The sequence below is a fragment of the Cyprinodon variegatus genome, unplaced genomic scaffold (genome assembly GCF_000732505.1).
Source record: "Cyprinodon variegatus isolate N-32 unplaced genomic scaffold, C_variegatus-1.0 Scaffold226, whole genome shotgun sequence".
NCBI classification, from domain to species: Eukaryota; Metazoa; Chordata; class Actinopteri; order Cyprinodontiformes; family Cyprinodontidae; genus Cyprinodon; species Cyprinodon variegatus.
The window spans coordinates 986,352-1,000,085 of NW_015150679.1; the positions used below are offsets into that span (position 1 = coordinate 986,352).

The 13,734-nt window shown below is 37.3% G+C and overlaps 1 protein-coding gene across 2 annotated transcripts in view; it reads right to left on the minus strand.

The window, feature by feature from the left end:
• Window positions 1-13,734, minus strand: part of sned1 (sushi, nidogen and EGF-like domains 1) — a 46,380-nt gene that overhangs the window by 13,586 nt on the left and 19,060 nt on the right. For both annotated transcript variants that reach the window (XM_015380990.1, XM_015380991.1), the window contains 8 exons: window positions 11,382-11,474; window positions 11,150-11,278; window positions 8,717-8,836; window positions 8,276-8,392; window positions 5,514-5,657; window positions 4,947-5,120; window positions 4,702-4,815; window positions 2,249-2,362 (listed from right to left, as the gene is read on the minus strand). In XM_015380990.1, coding sequence (XP_015236476.1) covers window positions 2,249-2,362; window positions 4,702-4,815; window positions 4,947-5,120; window positions 5,514-5,657; window positions 8,276-8,392; window positions 8,717-8,836; window positions 11,150-11,278; window positions 11,382-11,474 — 1,005 coding nt within the window. The remainder of the gene's footprint in view (window positions 1-2,248; window positions 2,363-4,701; window positions 4,816-4,946; window positions 5,121-5,513; window positions 5,658-8,275; window positions 8,393-8,716; window positions 8,837-11,149; window positions 11,279-11,381; window positions 11,475-13,734) is intronic.

A 13,734-nucleotide genomic window follows, 5' to 3' on the forward strand; every position in this document is an offset into this window, starting at 1 on the left:
GTGGTAGGGAAGCGGCTGTTCCAACCGTTGCATTTCCGAATTCTCCCGAGTGGTGCACAACTTTACACGAATGAATAAAGTGAATGTGATTGGTGGAATTGTTGTGGCGGAAGGTTGGCAAGCATGGTTGTTGTTGGTTTGTCAGAAGCATCTTGCTAACCAGTTAGCAACTTAGTGCTACGAGGTTCCCAATTGGAAATTCCATTGGGACCAAGTAACACTAAATTGGTGACTTAGAAACGACACTATCAAGGAACGCTATGGACAGCGGAAACATGTCAGAGGAGGAGAGATTAGTGTTGGAGGTCGTGGATGTTTCTCCTCCGTCATACATTTTTTATTTAGAGGAGGAAAGCGGCGACGAAGATGTTGTGGAAGAGGACGCCAGGGCGGCAGAAGCTTGGTTTGGTGTAGAAGGCTTACAGCCGTACATGTTTGAGCCCTTGCCTCAAAACGCTGCCAGTTCTGTTAGCTCTACGCCTGCTGAAGACACAGACGTCCATTCCTGTGAAAACTGGGATGGAACCCAATAGGAAAGGAAATGATTCTTATCTATTATATCAACCGTTGAGTACATTAGCTGAGACATAAGTCAAGATGCTATGACCGAGAAAATTTGATTGACAGATGACCATTGATATATGATTGGCCAAATTTAGGTGCACAAGCTGACCTATAACTAACTGGCCTGCATAAAAAGTTCAGGAAAGTTCAGTTTCTAAGTTTAAACATTTGTGAAGTTATTTTTTTTTTGTGAATAAAATGTTCCCTCATTTTATTTGAAAAGCCATTGGGTTTACATTTTTTTGTTCAAAATCAAAGAACTGTGGAATTCATGATGTAGAACGGGAATAGATGGTTTCAATGTGATTTTTTTTTTTTTTTTAAACCTACAGAAAAACACAGAGGAATTGTATTTAATTTCTGTTTAGCCTTTTTTTGGTGTAATATTATTTGAAAATTGTTTAACATTTGAAATAAGATCACTTTTTTAATAGCAGGTTACATTTCACACCAAATGAAATACCAGCTATATGATATATTTAAATGACTGATCCCTATTTGATGCATTGTGCAAAAAAAGAGCTAGAAGAATCATAAGTAGAAAAATGGTACGTAGATTCTTTAAATCCATCATTCCTAAACTTAAAATTGATAATATTTTACAACTTTATATTTAGTAAGTTACATTTAAAATACATTTAACATAAATAAATTAATAAAATAAAAGTCCAAACTAATCCAAGAGAAGGTTGTATTTCTAGGTATGGAAAGTAACCAGGATAATACTTCAATTTTATTTACTCCAAATAGTTAGGAAATAGAAAATGTTTTTTTTTTTTTTAAGATGTAGCAAGAATTATAGATTTATTAGGATTATTCTAGGTTTTTTTTATTGACAGCTTTTTATTCACATGGTTGGTTGGTTGAGTTTAGGTTGTCAATGGTTTAATGAACCCACTTTAAGAGAGATTATATAAGATTCTGCTACCTTCTACTCTTATTTAATGATATAAAAAAACACTGGAGAAACCTGGAGAAAGTGGAGATAACTGCTGAGCAGCTTTGCTTTGTCTCATTGAATTTTTGTGAGATTTTAAAATCTTTGCGCTGGAACAAAAAATGCAGGTTCATGCCAAATATTGAGCACATCCATTTCAGCTAAAAGGTTTCATTTATTTTAGTAATTACTAGTGTTGTGCCGATGCTATTTTTTGGCCCCTATACCGATACTAGATACCTGGCTGTGCAGTATCGGCCGATACCATACCAATACCATCTGTTTGAAACTAATGTGTATATATGAAGAACTGCATACTACTCGGATGTAAAATAACTGCAATCATGGCTTTGTCAAGCTGCTGCCTACCTTTGTGAAGCAGGAAAAAGACTAATACAAAGTGAATCCAGTAGAACTTTTCATTGACTACCTGGAATGGGTGACAATAGTTGAATAAACTTTTGGCTCTCAAAATGATATTGGTGCCCTATTTGTTGGTACTCGCCGATACCGATACCACCATTTTAGTGCTGTAGGGGTCCCCACCTGGTATCGGTATCGGTGCAACACTAGTAATTACACAACTAACATTAACTTTCTCATCAGATTTGGCCTAAATTACATAATAAGATGGATCGAAATATTAAAAGCAATAGAGAGGTGGCCTGTCTTAACACATATAAATCATATGTTGTATGACAGAGATGAGATAAAAAGATTTTAAAAAGGGGTGCAAAGTTGACTTACACATTTGGCAGCGTTCCCCAAAGAAACCATCTTTACACGTACACACGTAGTACTGCCTGTATCCCCGGCACATGCCTCCGTTCAGACAGGGGCTGGACTCGCAACCATCTTGCTCTGAACACACATACATTTACACTTTGGTAGACTTATGTATGCTGCTGGTTAAATATACAATATTTCTTTCTGCAGGTGATTGAAAACCCACTGAGCCTAATTCACAGATGTGGCCTTTAAGGGGTGACACAGATATGAGCCAGGCGGAATCCTTACATTTTCCTTAAGTCATGCTGGACTTTTACATGCAACACTTTTTTGGGGAATTATCTACAAAGAATCCAAAAAAAAGAAGCGATACATTACATGCATTAATTGGGCATGTTGCTGGTGATCTAACCAGAGGAAAAGAGCTGTAAACAGGTTTGGTCTGCCTCCTTAAAGTGAGCACACTACATGTGCTACTTGGAGTTTAGGAGCAAATATCAACTAAAGATGAACTTCTAAGCCATGGAGTTCGGGGTGATAATGGCCATAATTATTTGAAAAACAATGGCAGCAATACTTATAATAATCATTTAAGGTGTACTTTACATAAGCATCTCAATATGCTATGAATGGTTAAAAGAATAAAAATATTTTAAATCTAAAAGATTAAATATCAGTTAATTGTAACCTTGAATATTTGATTTTGTCTGCTCCTCTCCAGTAATCCCCCCACCCCCGAAAGAGAAGGAGCCACAATCAGATTTAAAGCAATAAAGAGCTCTAAACAGCTGGATTTACATCCACCAGCTCCTCAAAACAGCTGTCCCTGCAATTACACATAAGGGGTGGTAAAACAAATCATCTTTATTCATCTTTAAATAAAAATCAGTATTGATTTCCATTAACAATACAACCTTTCTCATATTTTTTCTGTCTCATTTACTGTTGTGTATAATTTGCAATAAATCAACATGTCACAGTCTTGGTTCTGTTATGTTTTCTTTTGAGTATTCAGTTTTACTTTGCTCGATGTTTTCTAGTTTTATTGGTTTAATTCTTATTTTGTTGTGTTTTCTGGTTATATTTCAGTTTTCAGGTTTTTATTTGTTGCCCTCTGCTGCCCTCTTGTGTTTTCATTTTTCCCTAGCTCCTTTCCAGTCTGCTCTGTTCACACCTGCTCCCAATCTGCTTGTTAGTCCTCTCTTTGTTCAGTCTCCCATAAATACACTCCTTGTGCAGTTCCTCAGTGCTGGTTCCTCATCTTTCTTCCTCCAACTCCTTCTCACTGTGTCTTCCTTGTTGTGATTGTTTTCTCCTTCTGCCTCCATGTTTTTTTTGGTTTGACTTTTTTTCATGTTTGATTTTTGGATTACTGCCTCAGCTGTCTGTTAATCTTTAATTAAATCCACAAGAAACTCACCTCTGCCTCCCTGCCTCTGCATTTGGGTCCTCAAACCACAACCAAACCCTGACACGACATTTCTAATTTAAGTCACAGTTACCTTGTGGTTGATGAGCCAATCCAAAGAAAATACCCAGCTGCATCATCTCTGCTGAATAATGAGCACTTCTGGTCATACCATTCACTGATTGGCAGAAATCTGGACTTTATCAAATTATTTTGTTGCTTTCTTCTTTTTCTTTGTTTTATTTTAAATTGTATGTGCTTTCTCATTTATTGATTCATGTAAGTCTTGATAGTGTTGTTTTGATAGTTTAAATCTTTCTTTATGTTTGTTTGTTTTTCTCCAATGTGTCAGCTACTGTTTAAGTCTCCCTCATGTCCGGTTAGGTCAGTTTTGCTACGACACCAAGGTAGGGTAATATTAATTTTTTAAAACATAACTGTCTATTTATTATGCAGCTTATAAAGCAACACTGGAGAAAAAAAAAAGAAATTCCTTTTTATCAGAAGTTAGGAATGTGCACGTCCTACAGACTGTGTGACGGCTGTTATCTGGGTGGGTAAACATGCTACAAATTAGTTCAGTCATGGTGTTTCTCATTTGAAGTGCATATGGATTTGCTTCCAGTTGCATTAATCTGAGCCAGTTTGCACAAGTTTTATTCTAAATCAGTATTGCTCTGTAAAATTTTTTTGTTTTTGACAGTCCACATATATTTATGTAGGTACAGACTATTGTCTCTCATTGTCAAAATGTTACATTTTTGCATGCTTGATTTTCAAATGTATTAAATATAGCTGCAAAAACTGTATTTATCCCCTAATTATATTCAGGTCTTATAAACCCCTTTGCCGATGCTAAGTATTTCTTTTTGTATATCGCCTACCCGTATATTTGTGTGGTTTGTTTATTAGAACAAAGACAATCTGCATATTCATTAAGATCTGCATGCTTTGTCCTCTGAATTGAATATGAACTTTCTTAAAAGTTTACACACATTTAATACACAGTAACGTTGTTCAGGCTCAATTTTCTGTGAACAGCGTGGATTTACTCAAAACTTACCGATCTGACAGTGTTTTCCACTGAAGCCGGCCAAGCAGACACACTTATAGGAGCCAATCTTATTTTGACAAGAGCCGCCGTTGAGACAAGGCTGTGATAAGCACTCATTAATCTCTGTCAAAAACAGGAAACAATTAAGTTAGCGTACACACAAAGTCATACATAACTCCTAAAAGTTGAACTTCTGTAGGAAGAAGATGATCTTTCATATGTGCTCTTTTTATATACTGATGTGTGACACAGACCCTTACAAACGGGGGGCTGGCTCCACTCTCCCTGAACGCTGCAGAGGCTCTGAGCGGCTCTGGGCACCGACGCGAACCCGGGATGACATACATATTCGGCAATGGAGCCTGGTGTTGTGGAGGAGAATTGGACCTCGGCGTGTTTGACGTGTGGGGGCGGCCCGCAGCCCGGCTCTGGATTGAACACAAACACGCTGATAACACAAGCATGGGCTGCATAGTAACAGCGGCTCACAAACAGAGCGGCTCAACAGAGCTCACTGGAGGAAACGGAGGTGCTTTCCATCAAGACTGTATTTGTCCTGCTAAAATTACCTCCAATATTAGAGTGTGTAGACATGAATCACCAGGCCTAATCACAGCTTACTTTATATAGCCTACACAGCCATCTATATTTGTGAATGTGGGGCCTCCGGTGCAGCAACACTACTAAGATTATCTTTAGTTGGAAAGCTAATATCTGTGCACTTTAACAACTCAGGATATCCTCCTGCCTCTTCTAATCCGTCCAGGTCAGGATCTGGAGGGGATTAGGACATCGTTTCATGGTTACAGAAGTCTCCTCACCTGCAGAGGGATGTAATGAACTCCTTCTTATTTGACAGTCTTTGCCTTCGTATTCATCAGTGCATTCACATTTGTACTTTCCCAAGTAGTGGAAACACGTTCCACCGTTTAGACAGGGAGTGGAAGAACAGGGGTCTGGTTTTCCTGAAAAAACAAAACAAAAACAAAGAAAATTAAAAGAAATTAGGTTAATTCTTTCTTTTAACTACTGAAGTAGTTTAGTTTTCAGAAATGCAGCATGAGGCAAGCATACATTTGGATACAAAAGAAACATTAGGAATTGTACAAGATAGTGAAAGGAAGGAGGGAACATTTAAGTAAAGCAGTAGTATTTAGGATAAATAATAAAAAAAAGCTTTTGATGCAGCAATATACACTAATACTGAGTGGGAGAACTGCCTTCATCACAAAGTATGATACAAGAATAAAAAACACTAATATCAGCCATAAATATCCGCTGGCCAATGTATTGGCCTCTATCTACTCATGACCCTTACCTGTTGTGCAATTCCCATCTTGAGAACACCCACCTTATCCCATCGTACCACCACCAGTAGTCTGAATGATTTACGTAAACAAGGCTGAGTGGATCCAAGCTTTCACCTCAAGCTCTGAGCAAACATGTGAATCCTGTAGCTAAAGCTGAGCCTGATCCTCATTCATCCTGGTTTCCAGTGTTTTATTGTCCAGATCTAGTGGGTCTTTGTGAACTATGGCCTCAGTTTCTTGTTTCTTACTGTCAAAAGCAGCACATCTTCTATAACGTTCCATATGTTGAGTATTCAGAGATTGTATTTCGAATTTTAATCCTAATGTGAGGTTATACGGGCTATTTTTGCCTCTTTGTCCTCCTTAACCACTCTGCCCATTTTCCCCCACAACATCCCTTTACTGGTTAGTGTTTCTTTTTCTTACCAGCCTCTGTAAACTTGAAATAGAAAAAAGAAAAATAGCTTTGTGTGAGATCATTGGTTTCTGAAGTAGTAAGAGTATCCTGTTTGGCACCAACAACCATACCGCATTCAAAATCCTTCAAATCAATTCCCTCTAAATTCTCTGTGTGACCTTGGGCAAATCAAGTTTTCCGTCTCACTGCCTAAATAAACCAAGTTGCTGACCTGTAACTGGTTGCTTTACTCTTTATGCTGACAACCACATAAACACCACCTGATAGGAGCCCAGAGGGAAAATTATTGATGATTGAACTTCACTTGATCAACCTTTACCATATAATAAAGGTCTGATAATAAAACTACAGTTTAGTGTCACTAAGGTAATTTTTCTTCCTCTTAACTTTGCAAGCTTATTTGAATGGACAGACAAGGAACCAAATTAAACACCTGGTTTAGTGATTTAACCAGTCAAAGTGACTTTTCATAAGCTCTCTGCAGATCTGATTGGCCGAGAAGCTGTATTGTGGGCGGGTGTTCAGCATCACAGACTGAGAGGAGAAGAGACAATGGCGCAGAGCCACTGATTCAAGACAGCGTTACTAAAGATGTTGCCTTGATTTTCTCTTTATGTCCAGGAATGAAGACTTTCTTTATAAAGATTTGTTGGACGCGGCTCTAATCTAAAGCAGCTCCTCACACCAGCAACACTGACTAACAGCTGGCTGCCTTTATCAATACGCTGCTCTTTACTTTCTCAGCATTTAACTGAATTCACTTGCTTGATTTACTGTTTTTTTTTTCAACATGAAAATACTGGAATTGAATATTCCTGCTGGCTTTTTTAATAGTGTGACTCTTGATTAATTCTGCTACAAAGTATGAATATATTTTATTTTGTTAAATAGCTTTAAAATAATTATTTTTAGCTTCCTACCTATTTTACAGCCAGCTGATGCCTGTCAACATGCAAAAATATATTTTCTTTTTACTACTCTGGTACAGATTAGGGTACAATGTTTCCAGATGTATACCTCCTTTAATTAATTAATTAGTCAATTAATGAATTCTATTAAACATATCACATATTTAAATAGAAGAGGAACCTTCAGTGTATTTAAACGTTTGATAACAGAAAAATTATCCATATTCATTGACAGATTAGAGCATAGAAAGTAACTGCAGAGTTACTTTGATTATTCAGTGGTTACCTTGATGTGCAGTAACTGAGTTACTTTTTTTGGAAATGTAACTGGTAACTATATATTTGTTTATTTTATACGTAACGTTCCCACCACTGGTTGGCATTCCCTACCTCTCATTATGGATTTGTATCAAGAAGACATCTCTAGACATCAGTAAAGACTCCTGAATCTCTCACTGTGTTTTTAAATACTGCAATATCCACCAAACCTTGACATAACTCTCTGCTTCAGGTGATAAAATATTGTACATTTCATATATCATATAATGATTTACTGTCTTCTTTTATCTTTTGTTTTAAGCTGCAAGAATGACAGGCATATAAATACATTGGACCTTATTGCTAAATATGATGATGAGTTAACATAGCTATATAATATTGTAATTTAAAAAATCAATGCAAAAGCTAATAGAAAATATGAAGCTTCCATGTTAATATACATTTTTTGGACAAAATGTGAAAAAAAGAACCCTACACAAACGATTACCTTTTATTATTACATTCTTATTGCGCTTCATTTATTAGCTAAAACTATTGAGAAAACTGATTTAATCAAGACAGAATTGGAGTTTTCTGAGTAGTCTAGGTAGAATTTCCTCACTTTACTTCCATACTTTCACACATACCTGCAAAAAATATTAGAAATATAACATAAGGGTGGTACTCACCCACTTCGCAGTGTTTTCCAGTAAATCTGTAAGGACACACACATCTGTAGCCCCCTCCCTCTTCCTTGCAGGAGCCTCCATTGCGACAGGGGCTGGAAGCACACGTATTAAGTCTAACTGGAAAGAGACAGAGAAGAAGGAATCCTTGAAGCAAACAGCACTCCACCTTCTAATCACACTAAATGCATCTGTTCCACTCCATTGGCACTCGAGTCATAATTCGGGGAAATAGCCCATAACTCCCTCATACATAAAAATTATAATAAGCCTTTCAGCGTTGCAATTTTTCAAGCAGTGTTGCAAGTAATGCCATGTTTTCTAAAATGTGAAAAAGGCTGCTATTAGCAATAATGTTCACATAAAGAGATGTTTTATTAATGCTGCTGGTTAAAACTGATTGGTATCCAGGTATATACGCCATATTTTAATCAATGATTCTACCTTTTTCACAGTGTTTCCCAGAGTATCCGTATCTGCACTCGCAGGTGTAGCCTCCGTCTCGTTCATAGCAGTACCCACCATTCAGGCAAGGCGAGGAGTCGCACACCGATTGGGGCTGTACTGAAAAACACACAACAAGACTTGATTGTGTTCCATTGCATCAAGTAACAGCAGAGCTTCAAAGTTTCCCTTAAACAGACGGCTTTGGCTCAACTTTAAAAAATTAAAGGTTGTTTTTTGTTTCAGTCGATTACAGAACAATCAAAAACATCAAAGATGTCAGTTTTTTTGCATTATTCGCAATGTTCGCTGCTAATGTAAGAAGTTTGTTTATGCAGCTTTTTGCATTGCAAGTTCTTTTAGGTTTTGAGTAGATTTAAACAAAGTTTTAAGCATAGCGTGTCCAGAAGCTTACATACACTCGTTATGGGCATTCATTGTAGGCCCATAACATATTTTCTTGGGGCTTTTGAAGCCCCAAGAAAAAAGTGGAAATTAGGCTGAAAAAAATTGAGACATTCATCTGATTATCTTAGGTTCTAGAATATCTTTTTCTTGTAAGGGGAAAGGCCTATGCTTGGTCAGCGATTTGGTTTGCCAGCAGCAGGAAGTTTCTCATTCCCAATATAAGGGCTTGTCAGCTCTCATGGAATATTCCAATACCATAAAATATGAGGATGCCAAACCATTTGAGTAAATATTTTAAGAAACAGAACTGTCAATTAACAAACGGGAAATTTTTAAGTTAACATAATCAGTTCATAAAATAAAACCCACAGGTAAGTTATATATATGTAACAACTTTGCTAAGATCAAGAGGAAGGACCAAACTAGCATACACCCTCAGATACAAGGAATGAGCAGGTTCAGGGACAACAAAAGCTCCAACCTGCCAAAAACTGGGAACTGATAACATCCAATGTTCATTGCTCATACAACAAAGCAAGTTTTACAGTAGACTGGGAAAAAAAAGTTGAACAACAAACAAGAAGCCCTAGCTGTGAAATGGAGAAATTAAAATTAGAGTTGACCACTTGGATGAGACAAATACTGAGCTGTAATACAGTAGAATCTCAATGTTGAGAGGATCTTTAATAGCAAATAGGCACTACAGTCTGAAGTGATGTGATTATAGAGAAATCAACACAACAGCAGAAAAGACTGCAGCTGTTTTTATGGCTGCTGTCAGACTTTGTTAAAGAGGATCGATGTTGATGAAGCATCCTGGATATGTAGAGACAGAGAGAAGCCATGTGGTATCAAACAGAGGGATAGCTGGAGGACATGTGAAGGTAAGCTGCCTAAAGCTAATGCTACTTAGTGCTAGCTTGATGTAATGATATTTATCAATAACCCAAATGTAAAATGATTAAATGGTTTAAGATATAATTATATATTGTTTCTCTCTAGGCTGCATGGTGTAACAGTGGGTAGCACTGCTGTTTTGCAGCAAGAAGGTTATGGGTTCGATTCCTGGGCCGGGGTCTTTCTGCATGGAGTTTGCATGTTCTCCCTGTGCATGTGGGCAAGGGCGGTTCTAGACAGGGGCCAACAGGGGCCAGGGCCCTTTTTTTACTGATAGGTCCTTTGGATCTATTTTTTTTTTTTTTTTTACAAATTCAGTTTTATTAATTATTTAAAAACAATAAGATGATAGCTTCAATGTTATTGAGATAAGATCCCAGTTTTCATCTACTAAATGTATTTTTAAAATCAAATAAAAGAAACTAATTTTTAAAGCTGATTTTATCTTTTTTTTTATATTTCTAATTCAGATTAAATAGAAAATGGCAATTTTAACTTAAATTAATATATGTAAAAAGTAAAAAAAACATGTAAAATTCCTACATTATGAATGCATATATGACCTAATAAGACAAAATTTGAATTAAACCTAATTGAATAGAAATTTCACATGATTGTTAGGTCAATTGGCTTCTCTAATTTGTATGTAGGTCAGAGTGTTTGTGTGCATGGTTGTGTGTCTCTGTGTTGCCCTATAACGGACTGTCGACCTGTCCAAGGTGTACTCCACCTCTCGCCCGTAGACTAACGGAGATAGGCCCCGGCCCCACCGCGACCCTGACAAGGACTAAGCGGGAGAAAATGGAATGGATGAATGGCTGGTGTTCACTAACCAATCGATTCATGGATTGGTGCAATATATCGAAAACATAGATAAGGAGTTGGTATCTGTATTAGAAAAATGTCGTCTTATGTTTTTCACTTCGTTTAATTCCAATTTTTGCAACAAAAACACAGTAGCAAATGAGCAAAAAAAAAATATTTATAACCTTATCAAAATCTTAAATTAGAAGACGAAATTGCGTGTCATTTTGCAAACATAAAAAAAGTAAACCTTTTCCTTTAAATTCTGTGTGGAATGAAGATGTCAAAGTTTCTGCTTACTAAGCAGAGGCCTCAGGGTCTTACCAGGGTAAAAGTCCATAGGATCGGGTTGTACTCCAGTATGACACGTACACACGTAATATCCTCCATACTCCAAACAGGGACTTCCATCAGGGCATGTCCTGCTGTTACTGCACAGGGTCTGAGTAACTCCTGAGGAAGGGCGGATTGTGAGAAGCAGGTTTGCAAATTTGAAAAAAAAAAAAAAAGTCATAGAGTGACCCATTCATCGACGGATTATACGGATCATACCCACCTAACTGACAGAAGGCTCCTGTGTAGCCTGGAGGGCATTCACAGGTTCCATTGATGCCCACACAGACGCCCCCGTTCTGGCAAAGACATTTTGCTGCAGACACACACAGACGGAAAATTTGCCTGAGCTTGACAGCAACCAGCTTTACTCTCATTAGGTTTCACCACTCGCCTCCCAGTTAGATATTGATTTGAAAAAACATTATCAAAAGCATATGTTGGGTGTCTTTCATATACGATACTGCAAAACCAAATATCTCAAACTTGTACTAGTTGGGTTTCCATTAACAAGACTAAAAAACATTTTATAAGTTAACGAGGCTACGATGTGCAGCAGGCATCAATGAGGAAAAACGCTTCAAAAGGATAAACAATTTTATGTTAATTGCTGAGCTCATTGCCAAGTTTGCAATATGATCTTATAAACATGCATCTATTTGACTTTTAATGTATGTATGCAAGCAAATAGGAACATGTTCACAAACAGAAGTTGCACAGTTTCAAAGGTTTAGCAACTTCGAAATGGTTTAAGGTGCAAATATAATCCAAACATTATGAATGAACATTATGAGAATGAATTAATAATCAGAGCTATATATTTACTAAAAAGGTGAGTTGTGATAAGAGATCCACTGCAATACACTACACATTTACAGCCAGATTTGAAACTACTGCTTTGGAAATGTTAGATCTGCTTTGTATAAATCGTAGGAATGTTTTTGTTTTCCTCTCCCTGCTAATTGCGGCGCTGGATCAAAGGATAAGGCCGTGTCGTGGCTTAATGTCTCTGGCTTTGAAGTCCCGGGAGCCCGGTGGAGGGTATTCATTTTCTGATGATATGGAGCGTATTTAGTGACCATAATGCACGGCCCTCGGGGCAATTAATGGATTGTTAATTTGAGGGAGCCATTTTCATTGGCCACCTGTGCGGCCCTTTCATCTGAGAGCCCGATTAGGCCCGTCTCAGAGTCCCGCTACTTTCTCTTTTTCTGAAGGAATGCCTTCCAAGTGAAACAGGCCAGGAAGTATTTGGGAGATTTAAGACAGCCCATATAGGTAGTGAGCTGTTATTTCTGCAGCAAGTGCTTTCAGGCAGTGAATTCAACAACTTTTGATGGATGGAATGAGTTTATCTAAAATTTTTTTTAAAAAGGCTAAACAAAAAGTGTAAATTTAGCATGACTGAATGTGCAATTTCTGAGTGGAATTGGCTAAAAGGTGATTTACGGCGTGATGCTATGGCTTCGTTCCAGGGAGCAGCAGTTTGGAAGCCTGCATAGTTTAGCAGCTCTGTCTGAAGAGATGACTCGAATACCAAAGCATCATTTTAACTCATAAACTGCCACTTTAAAGTCTAGACTAAACACTTCCTCTTGTTTGTCAACCAATAAAATGTCCTATAAAACAATTATTTGCAGGATCAAGCGCCCGGTTCCTGTAGTAAACTGGGGTGAGGCTATGTCAGTTTTGATAATTACGATAATCCATCATTACAGCAGCGTCTTCCAGGGCAGACTTCCACATTCCTGCGGGATAGCACAGCTCTTCTTCAAATACCTCAGTCTGCCTCTCTACCTGCCCAGCTGCCTGCAGTTAGCACCAGAGAACAAAGCCTGGAAACTGCACAGGTTTGCGGCCAGAAAAGGAGATCCAAAGTACCCCAACACTTTAACTGAGTGTTCTCTTCTTTTTCTCCAGTTTGGATAAGGAAGCAGGCGAAAATAACAAAATGTGAACTACTCTGACAAAGCAGATACTGTTTCTTGTTTACCTGAGGAATTCACCAGCTTTAAAGAAAGAAGACAAGAAGGGCAGCCTTTAAAGGCTTTATCTGACTAATATAAAGTGTGAGATACTAGTGTTTCACAGAAGTGGGGAGAGTTACCAAGAAACTGTAATCTAGAGAGGAGCACAACTTCAACATTTCTATTGTTTAAGTAAAAAGAAGTAACTTAACAAATTGCTCAAGTAAAAACTGATGAAAAAGCAATTTTTTGCGCAATTTCTGGATTTCTATTTTGTAAATTTCCATTTTAAAACTTATTATTTTTACAACAATGAAAAAAAAATCTATTCCATACATGTAGCCATTAAGGCAAAAAAAAAAACTTTTGCCAGAACTGATATGAAAAGATTTTCTTTCTAACCAAAAGCTAAAGAAAGCAAAATTTTATATTCTATTGAAAACATCGTAACAAAATCATTATAAAAACACAATTATGTTTTTCAATCACATTTTTAATCATTTGAGGAAAATGTTTCTATTTTTCTCTTTTCTAAAATCTAACCAGATTAAAATAAAATTGTTCTTTTATGATGTACACTCACCGGCCACTTTATTAGGTACCCCATGC